Genomic DNA, 19669 nt, shown 5'->3' with positions numbered 1-19669 from the left:
GAGATTTTGACAAATGTCACTCAGTAACTAATACAACAGTAGACAAAGAAATCAGTAAGGACATAAGAGATCTAAACAATATAAATAATAAACTTGAACTTACAGACATATGTAGAACACAATACTTGATCTAAATGACAAGTGTCTAAATGACACCCACAAAATACATTATTTTTATGGGCACATAAAACAGACCATATGCTCACTAAGGCTCAACAATTTTCAAAGGTCAGGTATCATACGGAATATACTCTTTGACCACAGTGGAATTAGCTAGAAATAAATAAAGAAGTTTAACTGGAAAGATCCTCAAATATTTGGAAATATTTTGTATCTCTAAATAATCCATAAATCAAAGAAAAAATCATAAAGGAAATTAGAAATATTTTAAGATGAATGAAAGCAAAAATATGACACATCATAGCTTGCAGAACGCAGCGAAAGCAATGCTTCAAGGGAAAGTTACAACTGTGCATGTATATATTAGAAAACAATTGAAAATCTTATAAGAGGCTAGAAAAGAACAAATCAAATAAGGTAAATTTCAGGAAGGAAATAATGAACAGAAACCAATGAAACAGAAAACATAAATAGAATTTTAAAAAAAGAAAGCCAAAAGGTGGTTCTTTGAAAAGATTAATAAAATTGATAAACCTCAAGCCAAACTTACCAACAAAAAAATCAGACTTATCAACAAAAAGTTTCCAACCAGAAATAAAGAGGACAGGGGTGCCTGGGTGGCTCAGTCAGTTAAGCACCCAACTTCAGCTCAGGTCCTTATCTCATGGTTCATGAGTTCTAGCCCCTTGTTGGTCTCTGTTCTAACAGTGCAGAGCCTGCTTGGGATTCCCTCTCTCTCCTTTTCCCTCTGCCCTTCCCCAACTCACTTACTCATTCTCTCTCTCTCTCTCTCTCTCTCTCTCTCTCTCTCAAAATAAATAAATAAACCTAAAAAAATCTTAAAGATACCCCAAAATAGAGGCACTTGGCTGGCTCAGTTTGGTGGAGTGTGCAACTCTTAATCTGGGTGTCATGGAGTTCAATCCCTGTTGGGTATGGAGATTAGTTAAAAACTAAAAACCAAAATAAATAAATAAATAAATAAATAAATAAAATCCCCAAAAAAGCCTTTTATAAACAACTTTACATCAAAATATTTGACAATTTAGAGAAAACGTACAAATTCCTTGAAAAACACAACTGACCAAAACTGACAGAAACAGGAAATCTGAATAGTCCTAAAATTATTAAAGAATTTACTCCATAATTTAAAATCCTTTTGACAAAGAGAACTCCAAGCCTAGGTAACTTCTTGGTGAAGTCTTACAAAATTTTCAGAAATAAATAATAGCCTTACATAAACCTTCCAGAGAGTGGACAATGATGGGAAACTTCCCAATTCATTTTATTATTTTTTTTAATGTATGTTTATTTGTGAGAGAGACAAAGTCAGAATGCGAGTGGGTTAGAGGCAGAGAGAGAGACACACAGAATCCGAAGCAGGCTCCAGGCTCTGAGCTGTCAGCACAGAGCCCGAGACGGGGCTCGAACTCATGAGCTATGAGATCATGACCTGAGGTGAAGCTGGATGCTCAACCAACTGAGCCACCCAGGCACCCCCCAATTCATTTTATAAGGCCAGTTACCAAACACCAACACATGAAAAAGACATTATAAGAAAATTAAAGCCAGTACCTCTCATAAATAAAGACACAAAACCTTGAACCATGTATCAGGAAATGGGTCCGGCAGCTCATGGAAAGTCTGATACGTCATGACCAAATAGGTTCATCCCAGAAATGCCAGTTTGCTCTAACACTCAAAACCCAATCTCATTTGTCATTAGGTACATGCACCTAAACACAGAGTTTTAAAATATGCAGAGCAGGGGCACTTGGCTGGCCCCATCAGTGGAGCACACAACTCTTGATCTCAGGGTCATGAGTTTGAGCCCCACGTGGGGTATAAAGATTACTTAAGGGGCACCCGGGTGACTGAGTCTGTTAAGCATCTAACTCAGTTTCGGCTCAAGTCATGATCTCACAGTTTGTCAGTTAAAGCCCCACAATGGGCTGTGTGCTAACAGCTACAGAGCATGCTTGGGATTCTCTGTCTCCCTCTCTTTATCTTCCCCCATTCACTCTTTCTCTCAAAATAAGTAAATATTAAAAATAATAAAAACCTTTTAAAATGAATAAAAGTATATAGAGCTAAAACTGATAGAGCTAAAAGGAAATATAGACAAATCCACAACGATAATTGGAGATATCAACATTTCCTTCACAATAATTGACAAATAGACCTTTCCCCAAGAGAAAAGTAGGAAGAGAAGAACTGAACAACGCTATCAATCAACTTGACCTAACTGACATTTATAGAACAGTGCACTTCGAAACAACAGAATACATATTCTTTTCAAATACATATGGAAGAGCTACCACAAAGATTATATTCTCAGGGTGCCTGGGTGGCTCAGTCAGTTAGGCGTCCGACTTCGGCTCAGGTCATGATCTCACAGTTCATGAGTTCAAGCCCCGCGTTGGGCTCTGTGCTGACAGCTCAGAGCCTGAAGCCTGCTTGGGATTCTGTGTCTCCCTCTCTGTCTCTGCTCCTGCCCCACTCATGCTCTGTCTCTCTCTCTCTCTCTCAAAAATAAATAGAACATTAAAAAAATTTTTTTTTAATTTTTTTTTTCAACGTTTATTTATTTTTGGGACAGAGAGAAACAGAGCATGAACGGGGGAGGGGCAGAGAGAGAGGGAGACACAGAATCGGAAACAGGCTCCAGGCTCTGAGCCATCAGCCCAGAGCCCGACGCGGGGCTTGAACTCACGGACCGCGAGATCGTAACCTGGCTGAAGTCGGACACTTAACCGACTGCGCCACCCAGGCGCCCCTAAAAAAATTTTTAAAAAAAGAGAGAGAGAGTACATTCTGGGCCCTAAAATAAACCTCAATAAACAGAAAAAGAATGAAATGATACAAAATAGGACCTGAACTCAAGAGAATTAAATTAGAAATCAGTAACAGAAAGATAGCTGGAAATTCTCCAAATATTTAGAAATAAAACTACACACTTCTGAATAATCTGTGGGTCAAAGAAGACATCCCAAAGGAAATTAGAAAATATTGTCAACTGAAGTCCATGAAATATAACGTATCAAACAAAATTTGCGGGGCACAGCTAACACAAGTGTTTAACAGGAAAGTGACACATTAAGTACTATTAAAAAATAAGAAAAGTCTCAAATCAGTGATCTAAGCTTCCACTTTAAGAAAACCAGAAAAAGACCAAATTAAACCCAAAGTAAGGAGAAAGAAAACAGACAAAAATCAATGAAATAGAAAACAGAAAAATAGAGAAATTAATGAAATCAAAAGCTTGTCCTTTGAATTCAAAGATGAATACTGAAAACCGTCTAGCCAGAGTGGTTAAGAAAAAGACACAAATCACCAGTATCAAGAATAAAAGAACAGACACCGCTGCAGACCCTACAGATAATAGAAAGATAACAAAGGAATATTATGAAAACATTTATGCCAATAAATGTGACAAGGTAGACGAAACAGACAAATACCTTGAAAGATACCAACTGTAGGGACACCTGGGTGGCTGTCAATTAAACATCCAACTTTGGCTCAGATCATGATCTCACAGTTCGTGGGTTTGAGCCCCATGGGTTCTGCATTAGCGGCACAGAGCCTACCAGGGGATTTTCTTTCTTTCTCTCTCTCTCTCTCTCTCTCTCTCTCTCAATCTCTCTGCCCCTCACCAGCTCATGCGTATGTACTCTCTCTTTCAAAATAAAAAAATATTAAAAAAAGGAAGAAGTAATACCAATTCACACACGCTCTTCCAAAAACAAAAGCACAAAAAGGGAACACTTCCCAACTCAGCATGACCCCAATATCAAACCATACAAAGACAGTACGAGAAAACTATTGACCACAGATACAAAAATCTTTAAAATACTAGCAAATCAAATCCAGCAATGTATAAAAAGGGTAATATATCATGGCCAAAAGGTGTGGCTTACCCCAGAAATGCAAAATTGCTTTCAAATTTGAAAATCAATCAATATAATTCACTATATCAACAGATCAAAAGCAAAAACAAAACAAAAGACAATCTCAATAGAGGCAGAGAAAGCTTTTCACAAAATCTAACATCAATTCACCATAAAAACTCTCAGCAACTGGGAACAGTAGAGAACTTCCTCAATCCAATACACCACAGCCATAAACCAGCTTCAGCTCCATGGTGAAAGACGGAACATACTTCCCTGAGACCAGGAACACAGGAAAGATGACCCCTCTCACCACTTCCCCTCAGGGTTGTACACAGTAAAGGGGGACTGACAAATGGAAAGGAAGAGAAAGAGGGAGGGAGATATAAAGGGAAGAAGAGGAAGAAAGAGAAATGAAGGTCAAAAAAAACCCCTTGTTCTCAGATGACATAATTATCTCTGTAAGAAATTGTTAAAGAATCTATAAAGTAAGGGTGCCTGGGTGGCTCAGTCCATTAAGCGTCCGACTCAATTTCAGTTCAGGTCACGATCTCACCGCACTGTGAGCGCAGGGCCTGCTTGGGATTCTCTCTCTCCCTCTCTCTCAAAACAAATAAACTCTTCAAAAACAAAAAAGAATGGGGGCACCTGGGTGGCTCAGTTGGTTAAGCATCTGACTTCGGCTCAGGTCATTATTTCTCGGTTCGTGGGTTCAAGCCCCATGTCGGGCTCTGTGCTGACAGCTCAGAACCTAGAGCCTGCTTCCAATTCTACGTCTCCCCCTCTGTCTGCTCCTCCTCCGCTTGCACTCTTTCTCTCAAAAATAAACATTAAAAAGTAATAATAAAATAAAAACAAAAAAGAATCTATAAAGTATATACAGCTAATAAATGAATTTATAGCAAAGTCACAAGATATACTGATATACCCAAGCCTACTCTATCTGTATGTTGGCAACAAACTAGAAGTTGAAAAGAAAAACTGACATAAGCATAAAAAAAAAATGCATGTTTCATAAATCTAAAATATAAGCGAAAAATGCATATAGTAAAAACTACAAAATACTGCTGAGAGAAATTTTTAAACGTCTAAATAAATATATGTATCTTGCTACGGATTAGTAGACTCAATACTGTTAAGATGACAACTTTCTTCCCAAATTGATCCACAGATTCATTTCCAATCAGTATTTCAGCAAGTATTTTTGAAGAAAATAACAACCCAATTCTCAAATTTACATGGAAATGCAAATGACCTAGAATAGTTTAATAACCTGGTTTTAAAAAGGCGGGGGGGGGGGGCACCTGGGTGGTTCAGTCAGTTAAGCATACAACTTCCATTCAGGTCATAATCATGTGGTTCCTGAGTTCGAGCCCCACATCGGGCTCTGCGCTGACAGCTCAGAGCCTGGAGCCTGCTTCAGATTCTGTGTCTCTCTCTCTTTCTGCCTCTCCCCGGCTTATGCGCACGCATTCTCTCTTTCTCTCTCTCAAAAATAACATTAAAAATAATAAAAAATAAAAATAAAAAGGACAAAGTGAAGATTCATACTACCCGACCTCGACACTCCCTGTGAAGTTATACTGATTGAGCCTGTGTGGTGTTGGTGAAAGGTTAGACACACAGATCAGTGGGACAGAACAGAGTCCAGAAAAGTCCACACTAATATGGCCAAGTGATTTTTTTACATAGGTGCAAAGGTAACTTATTTTTTCTTAATTTTTTAAATGTTTTTTTTTTATTTATTTTTGAGAGAGACAGACACAGGGTGTGAATGGGGGAGGGGCAGAGAGAGAGGGAGACACAGAATCCAAAGCAGGCTCCAGGCTCCAGGCTCCAAGCTGTCAGCACAGAGCCCAACGCAGGGCTCGAACTCACAAACTGCAAGATCATGACCTGAGCCAAAGTCGGACGACAAACCGACTGAGCCACCCAGGTGCCCTATGTACAAAGGTAATTAAATGGAGAAAAAATATTTTCCAAAAATAGTGCTGAAATAAGTGAACATCCACATGCAAGAGAGTCTCAAACACACCTCACACATGATGATACAAAAATTAACTCAACACAGTTCATACACCTAAATGTAATATGTAAAACCATACAACTTGCAGAAAAGAAACTCTGTGACCTCAGTTTGGGCAGAGTTCCTTTTCTTTTTTAAATCTTTTTTTTTTTTTTTTTAAGTCTGCTTTCCTCCCAGTGTGCAGCTCGACCTCACAACCCTCTGAGATCCAGGGTCTCGAGGTTCCCCAACTGAGCCAGCCGGGTGCCCCAGGATTAGGCAGTGTTCCTTGATATGACACCAAAACCATATTCCACAAAAGTAAATCCTGGAGTATCTCCCTGTAGCTAACACTAAAACAACGTGAGCAAGATAACGACAGTACTGAATTGTAACTCAAATAATAAAATAAATATCTCAGTCCACACTCACATAAAAATTGAAAAAATAAATAAATAATGAAGAAGGGACAGGTCCTCTTTAAAGTTTATTTCTTTTCAGGGAAAGAGAGTGAGAGCATGTGTGAGCAAGGGAGAGGTGGGGGGAAGAGAGAGAATCCCAAGCAGGCTCCATGCTATCAGTGCAGAGCCCAACGCAGGGCCCAAACTCATGAACTCCTGAAACATGGGATTATGACCTGTCTGAGCCAAAATCAAGAGGCGGACACTTACTTAACTGACTGAGCCACCCAGGTGCCCCAGGACAGCTCTTCTTTATAGAAAATCCCAATTAATAGAAGTAGAAGGCATGAGAGAAATAAAAAATTGCCATTAGAAGAACACAGTAATGGAGCATCTGGGTGGCTCAGTCAGTTGGACATCCGACTTTGGCTCAGGTCACGATCTCATGGTTTGTGAGTTTGAGCCCCGCGATAGGCTCTCTGCTGTCAGCACAGAGCCTGCTTTGGATCCCTCCCTCTCTCTGCCCCTCCCCTGCTGGTTCTCTCTCTCTCTCTTTCAAAATAAATACATAAAGTTAAAAAAAAAAAAAAAAGCCTGTTACAGGCAATCTACCAATGGATGCTAAAATTAGTGGACAAAGATTTGAAGATGAACAGGATAGACGCATAGTATTAAAGTATTTCCTGCAAGATATGTACTAATTACAAAAGGAATGAAGGCAAACAACAGAACGATGAACTAACATTTCACCAAAAATGATCTACAGATGGCCATAAACACATGAAAATATGCTCTGGAGCATTATTCCTTGGGGAAATGCAATTGAAAACCAGGAGGAAATACACCTACTAGAACGGATAAAATTAAACGTCTGACAGCGGCTGGCTGGAGGCTATCAGCTGCAAATCTCACATACTGCAGGTGGGAGTGTAAGATGGTCCGGCCACCCTGGAACACAGTTCAGCAGTTTCTTACAAAGTTAAACATAAACCATAAGCCCCAGCAATGACACTCTTAGTTATTTACCCCAGAAAAATGAAAATTTATATCTATCAAAGACCTACATGTGAATATTTATAGCAGTTTCAGGCAAAACCTGGAAACAATCCAAATGCCCATCAACTGGTGAACAGGTAAACAAACTGTGGTCCTTCGTTGGAACAGAATGAACACTACTCAGCAATGAAAGCACGAATGAATCTCAAAGGCATCAGACTAGGTGAAAGATAACAGATGCGCAAGGCTCCGTACTGTATGACACCACACGCGTGATAACACCGTAGAAAACGGGAACCTGCCAGAACAGAAGGGAGACTGGCAGGTGCCAAGGGCAGAGGATGAAGGCCTGCAGAGGGGAATGAGAGAACTTCTGCGGTCAGAGAGACATCCCATATGCTGATGGTGGTGGCTGTTACATAATTTTTTTTAATTTTTAAAAAATGTTTGTTTATCTATTTTGAGAGATAAAGCTCGAGCAGGGGAGAGGCAGAGAGAGAGACTCTCAAGCAGCCTCCACAGTCAGCACAGGGGCTTGATCACATAACCGTGAGATCATGACCTGAGCTGAAATCAAGAGTCAGACACTTAACCGACTGGGTCACCCAGGTGCCCCTAGAAGTCTTTATTCACTTGTGTGTATGTGTTATAATTCACAATAAAAAAATACAATATTTAGGGGCACCTGGGTGGCTCAGTCAGTTGAGCATCCAACTTCGGTTCAGGTCATGATCTCACAGCTTGTGGGTTCAAGCCCTGTGTCGGGCTCTGTTGCTGACCTCTCAGAGCCTGGAGCTGCTTAGCATTCTGTGTCTCCCTCTCTCTTTGCCCCTCCCCCGCTCACACTCGCGATCTCTCTCTCTCTCAAAAATAAGTATTAAAAAAAATTTTTTTTACGTACAATATTTCAAACAAATGTAAAGAGGCCTAATCCTATGACCTAGCAATTACACCCAAGGAAAATCAGGTGCAGATGCTCACCCAGACACCTGCAACAGGAACATCCACAGCAGCACCAGTCAGAGTAGCCTGCAACTAGAAACCATCCTAATGCCGGGTAAGAGCTGATGGATTAAGAAATAGTAGAACACTCCAACAGGCTACTACACAGCAATGAAAACGAGCAATCCACAAGTACATGCAGCATCGGGGGCCAATTTCATAACACGACAACACAAGTGGAAAAAGGCAGTCACAAAACACACATACATATGATTCCACTCATAAAGTACAGAATAGGTGAACCAGGAAGTCAGAATAATGGTCCCGCGGGGTGGGGTGTTGGTAGTAAGTGAAAGGGAGGGCCCCGGGTGCAGGTAATATTCTGTTTTTGATCCAGTTCCTGCTTGCATGGGTGTTTGCAATCTCTGAAATTCAGTGAACTTGGATCTCTTAAGATACGTGCAGTTTTCTCCACATTGTGCTTCATACTATACTTCAACAGAGAGGATTTTTTTTTTTTTAATTAAAAAAGAAAAAAAGAGAAACAAAGCCTACCCATCGGAATGAAGAGTCCGCCGTCCTCTGTCTCATCCTCAGCTTGCGGAGCCAGAGTCCCAAGTGGCTTCTCTTGGGGACAGGCACAGACATGTGACGGAGGGGACTTCCCAGGCAGGGCTCCCGGTTTGGCAGAGTGGGCGCCTAGAGGCAGTGAAGGCATCTCCCCTCCAGACTGAGGTTTTCCTGGAAGAATCACAAGGGTTGCTCCACACTGTGCCCATTTGCAATCATACCAGGTTGCAGAAATCAGCATTTTGTTATAAAGTCATCTTCAGCTGGGTAATTTCATTAATGATGCACATACCACATAGGTATTCCTCTCTCTTAAAGACAGTATCCTAAGAAAAATACTGAAATCAAAGCTCAGATCCAATTTGCTCATCTAATGTCAGGGAGCTGAACCAGATAATTGCTAAGGTCTTTCTACTTCTAATATGCTTTGAGGTATGCATTTTTTTCCTATGGAGAAATCAGAACCATAATTGTGGGGTGGGGGGGTGTTATACTTCTGATGACAAAGGGACATTTTATATGGACAATCATTAACACCACATTTAATCTCTATAAATGATATCCATTACAAAATGTCCTGAACTTTCTGACTCTGTAAATTTTACAGAGCAGTTGAGTAAAAACCACCATCAAATTATAAATACGTGGTTAATTCTATGGTTCACTAGACAACTTTCTCCTTTTCATCTCAACTCTTCATCAGTGCCATCGTTCCTTCTTCTGGGGAAGATGGGGTGTTCGAAAAGCAAAGCATTCATGCTGTATCAAAAGTAAACATTAGAACCAAGTTGTCATGAGGAGAAGAATACATACAGGCTTGTGTACAGGTGGAAGATCTACAGACTATACACAAGGGACTGCTGAACTGCCTGCCTGCTTCTAAGACAAAGACCTGGGGTCCAGAGGACAGAGTGAAGGGGTGCCTAACTTTTCACTATGCACCTTCTGTATTTATGAAGTTCTTCCACGTCTGCATATCATAAAGTCAAAAAATTTTTAGGGGCGCCTGGGTGGCTCAGTTGGTTAAGCGTCCAACTTTGGCTCAGGTCATGATCTTGCAGTTTGTGGGTTCGAGCCCCGTGTCAGGCTCTGTACTGACAGCTCAGGGCCCGCTTTGGATCCTCTGTCCCTCTCTCTCTGCCCCTCCTCGGCTCACTCTCTCTCAAAATTAAATAAACATTTTTAAGAAATCCATTAAGAAGGAAGATCTCATAAAATAAAAATTTTTTTTCAAAAAAAGATCAGGTTGTTTATCACTGAGCTCTACCCAAAGTAGCCTCTAGACTCTAGACTACTACCTCATCAACATGGCCAGGTTCAACTGGCGTAAACAGGATTTGAAACCGGACCACCCTCCACACTCCAACAAAGAAAAGAAGTTTTAGTTTTAAATTAAGTATGAATCAATCATTGACTGCGTTTACTCTTCAATCTTCCGTCCTCCATTTCTGGAGCCCATGGTTACTCCATGACGTCAAAACATCTGAGGGCTTTTGCTTTTAACGGGGACTGGACAAGAAGTCAAGCCCTGAGTCCGTCAAATCAAAAGTTCCTCTCAGTCAAATACCTTAGAAAAGAGAACTTCAATCAACAGCACAGCATAGTGCTCTCATTTAAAAAAAAAATTTTTTTAATGTTTGTTTATTTTTGAGAGAGAGAAAGAGACAGAGCGTGTGCAGGGAGGGGCAGAGAGAGAGAGAAAGAAGGAGACACAGAATCCAAAGCAGGCTCCAGGTTGTCTCTGAGCTGTCAGCACAAGCCTGATGCAGGGTTCGAACTCGTGAACCAAGAGATTATGACCTGGGCCGAAGTCAGATGTTTAACCAACTCAGCCACCCAGACGCCCCAACATAGTGCTCTCATTTAATCAACAATCTTCATAATTTTTAGATTAATGGTGTCAACATTTCAAAACTGAACCAACATAAAAGACGTTTTAAACAAACATACGAGAAGCTCACTTTGGTAGCTAGTTTCCATCGCTACTTTTACTACGGAAAACACATCTGGAACTACTCTAACACCGTCCCTACCGTTTATAGGCTGCACCAGTCTCTACATAGAGAAAATGTTCCTTTTTATTTTTCTTTTTTCTTTTTTCAGTTGTATTTAAGTAATCTCTACACCCAACAAAGGACTCAAACTCGACCCCAAGATCAAGTCACACACTCTTCCAACTAAGGCAGCCAGACACCCCGAAAATGCTTCTTTCCTATTACCCAATCGTGTTGCTTCTCAACTTAACTCTCCTCTCAGAGAACCCCCACAGGCCCCCCGCTTTTCCTTCCCTCTGTCCGTGTGCTGGAGGCTGAAAGCCCCTAGAAACGGAAGCTGAGAAGAGTAAGAGAGACACAGAAGGGAAAGCCTAACACAGAGCACATCTGTAACTTGCTTACTGCCAGCCTAAGAACTGCGAATGGATAACATGAAAGTAATTCGCTGAGAAATGCCCGTCAACTCATTACGAGCTGAAATCTGCCGAAGTTAATCATTTTTACAAAACAAAGAAAAAAAAGCACGAGGAGAAATTAGATCATATAAATCAATTTTAAAAGAACAATTAAAATTCTGAAGACAAAAAAAGAGGCTGGGGGTGGGGGGAAAATTCTGTTAGAACACACACCAGTGCAGACAGAGTTTAATCCCTAGCACCTGCAGCCTAGAAACGATTTAGCAGGTGCACGGAATGTAACAACTCGCTGATCGGGTAGCCCTGGGACATGTGTTCCTAAACCCTCAGGAGACGTCTGACATGTCCCACGGTACGAACCCTTACATTCTATGTTCTTTCCCATACACACCTAGGGTAGTTTGATTTATAAATTAGGCAGGGAGGTTACCAATAACTAATAATAAAAGAGAACAATTAAAACAATATACCGTAAAAAGTTATGTGAATGTGCTCTCCCCTCTCAAAATATCTTCCTGTCCTGTACTCACCTTTCTAGTGATGACGTGAGATGATGAAATGCCTACGTGAGGACAGGATGTGAGGTGAGTGACGCAGCCTCGTGACCCGGTGTTAGGCCACTACTGACCTTCTGACGACAGTACGTCAGGAGGATCATCTGCCTCCAGACCGAGGTTGATTGCGGATAACTGAAACTACGGATAAAGGAGAACTACTACACTTCAACCCAGGCTTTTTTGTCCTTGTTTTTGTTTTTTTATGTACTCATAATACTAAAATGTTACTTACAAGAGAACAAAACAACTAAAAGAACATACAATAAATTTTTCTTAAGATTTCTTTTTTTTTTAATGTTTATTTTTTGAGAGAGTACGCAAGATCACGAGCAAGGGAAGGGCAGAGAGAGAGGAAACACAGGATCGGAAGCAGGCTCTGCACTGACAGCAGAGAGCCCAATGTGGGGCTTGAGCACAAGAACCATGAGATCATGACCTGTGCTAAAGCCAGACACTTCACTGACTGAGCCACCCAGGCACCTCTTTAAGATTTCATTTTTAAGTGATCTCTACACACAACATAGGGCTTGAACTCACAACCCTGAGATCAGGAGTCACATACTCTACCGACTGAGCCAGCCAGGCACCCCTGTACTAATTTTAGTAGTAATTACTGTGGGTAGTAAGGTTGTGGGTGATTTTTTTTCTACCTTAAATTTTTCAGTATTTTTAAAAATGCATATATATGAATTTTTAGTCTTCTTTTCTGTTTTGTATGTTACATTTCTTTTTTTATGTTTTTAAGTTTATTTATTTAGAAAGAGAGCTTGTGCACACGAGAGAGAGAGAGAGAGAGAGAGAGAGCGCGCGCGTGCACACAGGGGGAAGAAGCAGAGAGAGAGGAGAGACAGAATCCCAAGCAGGCTCTGCACTGCCAGCACAGAGTCCAAAGCGGGGCTCTCACAAACCGTGAGGTCACTACCTGAGCCAAAATCAAGAGTCAGATGCTTAACCAACTGAGCCACCCAGGCACCCCTTGTATGTTACATTTCTATTTAGCAAAAATTAAACAAAACGTTACTTACGGGGAGAAAAAGGATCCTGGACAGACACTCTCATAAAGTCCTTCTTTTCCAGGTATTGCTTGTATACACAGCTCATTACAGTGCAAGATGGTAGAATTCACTTCTAATTATCCAGCCTCGTGAGGGGGAGTGGCATTACAGCTGACCGCAAACAACGAACGTTTATCTCGTTCACCCACACTTGGACCTCTGAAAACTAACCCCTGGAAACGTCTGTAGACCCCACTCCTCATCAGCAGGTGACTCTGAAGCCCTGGGGGATCGCCCACCCCGCCCTACTTGACTCCCGGGCCCTTTCCAGATCCCCTGCCTTCACGTCACAAACACGCCCGGGCCTGAAGGAGACATTTCAGTGGCCCTGCTGTCCCCCAGGGCCATGTCCACCCTCCTGCTGTGGAGCAGACACTGCTGCTCTCCTCCTCCCTCACCACACCTCCTCGTCCCAGAAACTCCCCTGCACCCTCTCCAGTGTAGCCTTCCGTCAGGCCCCATCCTCCTCTTTCCTTAGTCACGAACTTTCAAATGAAGTGCCTTGCTCTGGACACTCCTCCTTCCTGAGATTTCTCCTATCACTTCCCCAGTTTTCCCTCTCTGCCATCTTCTTCCTCAGCCTTAGGTTGTCAACTTCCTCCACGTTCCTTTCCACAAAGAAGCACAACTCACACTTTGAACATTTCTACTCCCACGTCTCACCAAACTCCAATCTCAGAGTTGTATTTTATCCTGACGGCCCCAAATCACCTCAGGCAGCACACATGGAAGGACGAACTCCTCTCCAAGTGCCTCAGTGCCTGTGCCTGGAAGATGTACGACCAGCACTGGGGGCCAGAGAACTGAAACGATGCCAGTCTCTGAGCAAGACTAATTCTCCCTTCTGATGTCTCTAGGGTACGCCTTTTTTTCTGACCTCACTGCCAACATCCCAGACTGAACCTCTGTAAGGTCTCATGGGGAAGCCAGCAAGGCTCTGTGTCATCCGCACCCGCACTGCCCCTGGGAAGCCCTGCTACGTGCCCGCACAAACAGCACCTCAGCGGGACGGCGGAACCTCTGGGGGACCGCGGAACTTCCGGGGGACCGTGGATCCTCCGGGGAACTGCGGAACCTCCGGGGGACCGCGGATCCTCTGGGGGACCGCAGATCCTACGCAGGGCTGCAGAATGTGCTGCTCCACCTCCTCTCCTTCCCCGATCTATGGAACTCCACCAACCCAACCAGTCCCAATTTCAAAAATCCGAATGACCCGTACCACACACCCCAGAGCCTACATATGGCCTTCAACTGCTCCAAATGGATAATATGTTTATGTCTCGTCTTCCCAACTACCCTAGAAAAAAGCTTCCTGAGGGGAGAACTATGCTTTCTGCTTCTCTTACTTGTGAACCAGCCATCACCTACAGGACGAGGTCCAATGCTTGAGCATGAAAAACAAAGCCCTTCACAGTCTATACACAATCCACCACCCGGAAGTCATCTCTCACTTCTTCCAAGCAACCACCTCACCATCCTCTTCTGCCTCAGCGCCTACTACTCTTGGCCTAAGATACCCCCCGCCACCATCTGTCAAACTACAACTCCTCCCTCAAGGGTTACATCATCTCTTCAGAGCTCCGCCCAAAGTCCCAGGCAGTAGCGTCTCCTTCAAGTGGCTGCCTCTCCTCCAAAAGCCCTGCTGCACAGACATAACCGAATCGCAAAAGGCCACATAGTTCACCCCTAGAAAGGAAAGAAAAGGATACAGAAGAGGATCTAGGGAGAGGGAGGGAGAAGGTCTCCACCCACTCATAAAGTTCACTGCTGACCCCCACGAGCTCCACAGTCCCAATCCCACACTGGGTCAGTTTCCCCTTTCAGAAACACTGCTTTGTAAAGGAATGCCACCTAGCACCAACGGGGGAAACGTGGCCTAAGACGTTTCATATCTTACCTCCTTCTTCCTTGACTTCTTCACTAGGCTCTCCTGAAAAAGGCTCCTTTGTAACAGGATGATCTCCTCTATCTTCTTGGGGAACTGGCCCAGGCCTGAGTGCAATCTTCTTCCCTCTCCTTGAGCCAGGGGCCTGGAGCTTTCCTTTGCCAGTGTGTACAATAAGAGGCTGAGAAGACTCCAAGGAAGGTAGGGTGATGCCCTGAGAGATGGCCGCGTCAACAGCTTCCAGAACTGGTGCATTTGTGTCCTGGGTGAGCACCCTGGAGCTCAGAGGTGGATCCTCCTCGCCAAGCTGATTTCCTGCCTCCTGCACGGACTGCACTTGGAGGCCAGCCGCTCTGCCATGACTTGGACCCCCAGAGAGTGACGCTGACCCCAAGTCTTTCACCTGGTCAGACACTGGTTTAACAGCGGACTCCAGGTCTAGGTCCTCTTCCTCCTGGCTGCCCTGGTGCTGTGGGGACCCAGTCACCGTAGTCCTTCTCTTCTTACAGGGCAACATTGTACAAGTCCCACCTGGGTTCCATCCTGAAAGGAGAAAAGCAAGTTCTTATCACCTTCATATTAATTAATGATAAGAACATTTCTTCAAGCACCTTTCCACTTATTCATGTTCAGTCAGGGACACAGTACTTTATATCAAATGCACAAGTTCCCATTTTTTTCTTTCTTTTTTTTTTTTTTTTACATCCATTTATTTTTGAGAGACAGAGTGAGACAAAGTGAGAGTGGGGGAGGGGCAGAAAGAGAGGGAGACACAGGATCGGAAGCAGGCTCCAAACTCTGAGCTGTCAGCACAGAGTCTGATGTGGAGCTCCAGCCCACAGACCGTGAGATCATGACCTGAGCTGAAGTCAGACGCTCAACCAACTGAGCCACTCAGGCACCCCCGCAACCTCCCATTAGATGGGAGAGGAGTGACTGTGGTCAGAGTGCCGGGTTCAAACCCTAACTCCACCACCGATTAGCATGTTATCTTGGCTGAGCAACTTAACCTCTCTAATCTTCAGTTTCCTCAACTGAAAAAGATAGTAACTGTTCTTACCTCATAGGGTTGCTCTAAAAATCAAACAGTAAGTGATTAGTAAACGTCAGTGATCGTTACTATCAGGGAGGCAGAATAGCATGACGCTGAGAGCAAAGTGGGAGTCAAACTGTCTGCATTTGTTTCCCAAGTCAGCTTCTCTCCAACTTTCTGAAGCTGCATAAATTACTTAACCCGAATCTCAGTTTCTTCAGCTATAAAATGAAATAAAAACAGCATCTATGTCATTAAATAGTAATTTATCACATCGATAATATTTGCTATTGCCGTTTTCATAAGCAGGTAGTCCCATCAACAGAAACAACCCGAAAGCAAAGTGTGGTTGTTTAAAAAGGTTAAGCTATATTAATAGAAATTCTGTTTTGAAAACAAGAGATTCCTATCATTCTCTATGCTATGTTACTTCTCAACTCTTGGCCTCAATTCCAGTTTTCACATCCTAAAGGCAACAATTGGAGGGTACCTTCTTTTACGTTATTAAGTACCTGTTTGTAAACCTCTTTTACATATTTATCACTTTTGTTATTCTCTTGTCTCTCTCCTTCCCATCTCTCCTTCCCTCAAAACTACGTACTCTTTGAGGAAAAGGATTCTTTCAACTAGTACCCCTAGTACTTGGCAGGATGTGCCTACTGGATACTCAGTGAATGCTCCCTGAAGAAATGAAATAATGAATGAAAGCGCATGAACTTCTGAACTTCCTATCCCTAGCTTATCCTATGCATTTGGACCACGAGTGAAGCATCGTATGGAAAATGACTACATCATTCTACCCAGAAAAACTTTACTCTCATTAAAATAGGTCCAAGAGGGGCGCCTGGGTGGCGCAGTCGGTTAAGTGTCCGACTTCAGCCAGGTCACGATCTCGCGGTCAGTGAGTTTGAGCCCCGCGTCGGGCTCTGGGCTGATGGCTCGGAGCCTGGAGCCTGTTTCCGATTCTGTGTCTCCCTCTCTCTCTGCCCCTCCCCCGTTCATGCTCTGTCTCTCTCTGTCCCAAAAATAAATAAACGTTAAAAAAAAAAAAAAAATAGGTCCAAGAATGGGGCGCCTGGGTGGCGCAGTCGGTTAAGCGTCCGACTTCAGCCAGGTCACGATCTCGCGGTCCGTGAGTTCGAGCCCCGCGTCGGGCTCTGGGCTGATGGCTCAGAGCCTGGAGCCTGTTTCCGATTCTGTGTCTCCCTCTCTCTCTGCCCCTCCCCCGTTCATGCTCTGTCTCTCTCTGTCCCAAAAATAAATAAACGTTGAAAAAAAAAATTTTTTTTAATAAAATAAAATAGGTCCAAGAATAAAATAAGTTGCCTAGTGTTATAATAACAATGCTCAGGCAAAGTCTGAATGCCCATCTATCAGAGCACTACATGAAAGCCTGGACTAGAGGAGTAAGAAAGTTCTCTTTCAGTCTCAACTGTGATGTTATTTTAAACCTCCCTAATTCAGGAACGCCCCGTTGGCCCAGTAAGTGGAGCGCAGGACTCTTGATCTCAAGGTCATGAGTTCCAGTCCCACATTGGGGAGATTACTTAATATAAGTGAAATAAAAACTTTTTAAAACCAAATAAAATAAGCCTCCCTAATTCAGGCACCAGGAAACCCCCACCCCAAAATCAGCTGATGTCCTTTTCTTAGTTATTAAAGACTTTGTCGACCCCCGTGAGGGAGGGCGGTGAGGAGGTAAGAGATGGAGTGGGAGCAGCTAGAAGAGTCCTACATTTCAGAGATGAATGACAGCTTCAAAAAAGAAAAAGGACAGAAAGAAGGCAGCTACTAGCCAAAGTCAGCAGCGCGCAGAGATGGGCTCCGGACACTTCGAACGCAGCAACCGTAAAAAGGCCCCCGCTTTGGGAACTCGAGTCACCCTTAACAGGGTGAATGAACGCGACTCCGGGGCAGCGCCAGCGCGGGCCGGTCCGGGGAACAGATTTCACCAGGGGGTCCTGAGCGCGCTTCCCACCGCGGCGCCGAGAGCCGGCCGCGGTCCCCACGCCCTGCCAGACACCTTCACGCTCCACCTCCTGTCACGCACCCCACGCCAGCCCTCAGGCCCGACCCCTCGGCCCGGACGTCCAGCTCCCACCCGCCTCTTCCCGCCCCACCGCACGCGCCCCGCCGCCCTCACCAGCCGACCAGATCCCGCGGAAACCCAACTCCGCTCCCGCCGGAAGTCAGCCAACGGCAGCGACTGACGTGCGCGCCCCCGAGCCGCGGTGCGCGGCGCCAGCCAAGGAGCATGCGCTGACCTCCAGGCGCCATGCTAGGTGCGGGCGGACTGAAGCCAGCACGTCGGTTGTTGGCGAAAGAATTTAAAGCAATGTCTCGCTGTGAGCTGTCCCACTCAAAACAAAGCTGGGGGTTGCAATTCAGTGGCTTAGGGTGACATCTCTCTAATCCTTCTCGCCGCGAGATACCAGGAATCGGGACCGAGAAATGGCGAACTCATAAAATCGCAGAAAGAGGACTCCTGGCTTACAAATAGTGCGGTTTTCTGAATAAAGTGAATGCAATCTTAAACTCAACCCGTAGTGATTATTGATGCTGTATCATACTCTTCATTTCACAAAATGTTTTCATTTACGTTATCATAGGTGATTTGATCTTCACAAGAAACCCGAGGGGACAATGTATATGATACCTTCCAATTTACACAGAAATTTCTGTCTCAGCTGGAAAGATGGTTTCACAAAGACACAGCTGTCAAGGGGAATCGGGCATCCTCTAGCTTCTAGTGCCATGATCCAGTGCCCGGGAAGGTGCCTGGGGCAGAGAGTCGATGTTCATTAATTCCATACATGGGTTTTGAATGATTCCTAGAACCATGTTCTTTACACTTTTCTAGAAGGACAGAATGTCGGAGTTGAAAAAACACTGTCTCAATTTACAGGTGAAGCATCAACAAATATTTATGCACTTAAATAATTTGATCCTGATCCTGTCTGTAAACAAGATGAAAGCATCCACAGCCAAAGAGAGTGAAATTGAGGTAATCGTGGAGATTACTGCCAGTAGTCTATAATCTGAATCACCCTACCTCTCCCAAATGCCAAGGAAGTCTCTAGAAGGTTGGAGTTTTGTCTGTGTCCTGTTTTTCAACCTGCAGAATACACAGATCTGTTGGTTTGCTCTTGTTCTGCCCTTATCTCTCTCTCTCTCTCTCTCTCTCTCTCTCTCTCTCTCTCTCCCCCTAAGCAGCCCTATGCACTTGAAGCTTTTGGAAGAGAAATAGCCACTACCTTTGACACACGAGCCTTAAAAAAGAAAAAACAAAAAACAAAACAAAACTTTAATTTACACACCACAAAATCCATCCGTAGATTGTAGAATTTTGCTTCTACAATTATTCCCAGCAACTTTTCAGAGTTATGCAACATCACCTGGTTTAGTCTTTAATCAGAGCTGCTGAAGTTTAAATAAGTTCCCATAATAACCTTTAGCGGTCTCAGAAATGCCTAACAATAATGGCAAACGATACTGAAATGGCAGGCAGTATAGAATTTTCTTTTTCCAAAATTCTGGAGTCCCTGTCATCCAGAACATTCTGCCGCTATATTAAGCCCCAGAACCCGGAATCACAGGATGTATAGGACCTCAGATGAAAATGTACCTACACTTCTGGCTCGGGCCGCGGGGCTTCTCGCCTTAGGGACCCACAGCCCGCCAGTGGGCGGGGTCTCGTCCCCCAGAAATCTCGGCGACGGGAGGGGTCCCCTCGCGGAGAGCTTCCGGAAAGGGGCCGGGCCTGACTTCCGGAGCTTTTCGGACGGAGGCGGAGTCTTCTGCCGAGGGC

At 43.8% G+C, this 19669-nt stretch overlaps 1 protein-coding gene across 10 annotated transcripts in view; it reads right to left on the bottom strand.

Moving 5' to 3' along the window:
* The window catches only part of LOC101087446 (GON-4-like protein), a 74382-nt gene that overhangs the window by 53632 nt on the left and 1081 nt on the right, over nt 1–19669 (bottom strand). For 6 of the 10 annotated variants that reach the window (XM_045048748.1, XM_045048742.1, XM_045048743.1 and 3 more), the window contains 2 exons: nt 14841–15371; nt 8907–9092 (listed from right to left, as the gene is read on the bottom strand). In XM_045048748.1, coding sequence (XP_044904683.1) covers nt 8907–9092; nt 14841–15345 — 691 coding nt within the window. In that variant the 5' untranslated portion in view covers nt 15346–15371. Of the gene's footprint in view, nt 1–8906; nt 9093–14840; nt 15372–17657; nt 17863–18004; nt 18152–19490; nt 19628–19669 lie in introns of those variants that run through there. The other 4 variants (XM_045048747.1, XM_045048745.1, XM_045048746.1 and 1 more) reach the window with 4 other exon arrangements.

Source organism: Felis catus, chromosome F1 (genome assembly GCF_018350175.1).
Source record: "Felis catus isolate Fca126 chromosome F1, F.catus_Fca126_mat1.0, whole genome shotgun sequence".
Classification (NCBI taxonomy): domain Eukaryota; kingdom Metazoa; phylum Chordata; class Mammalia; order Carnivora; family Felidae; genus Felis; species Felis catus.
Note: the sequence above shows the minus strand (reverse complement) of the source record. Positions and strands in the feature narration are given on the sequence as shown.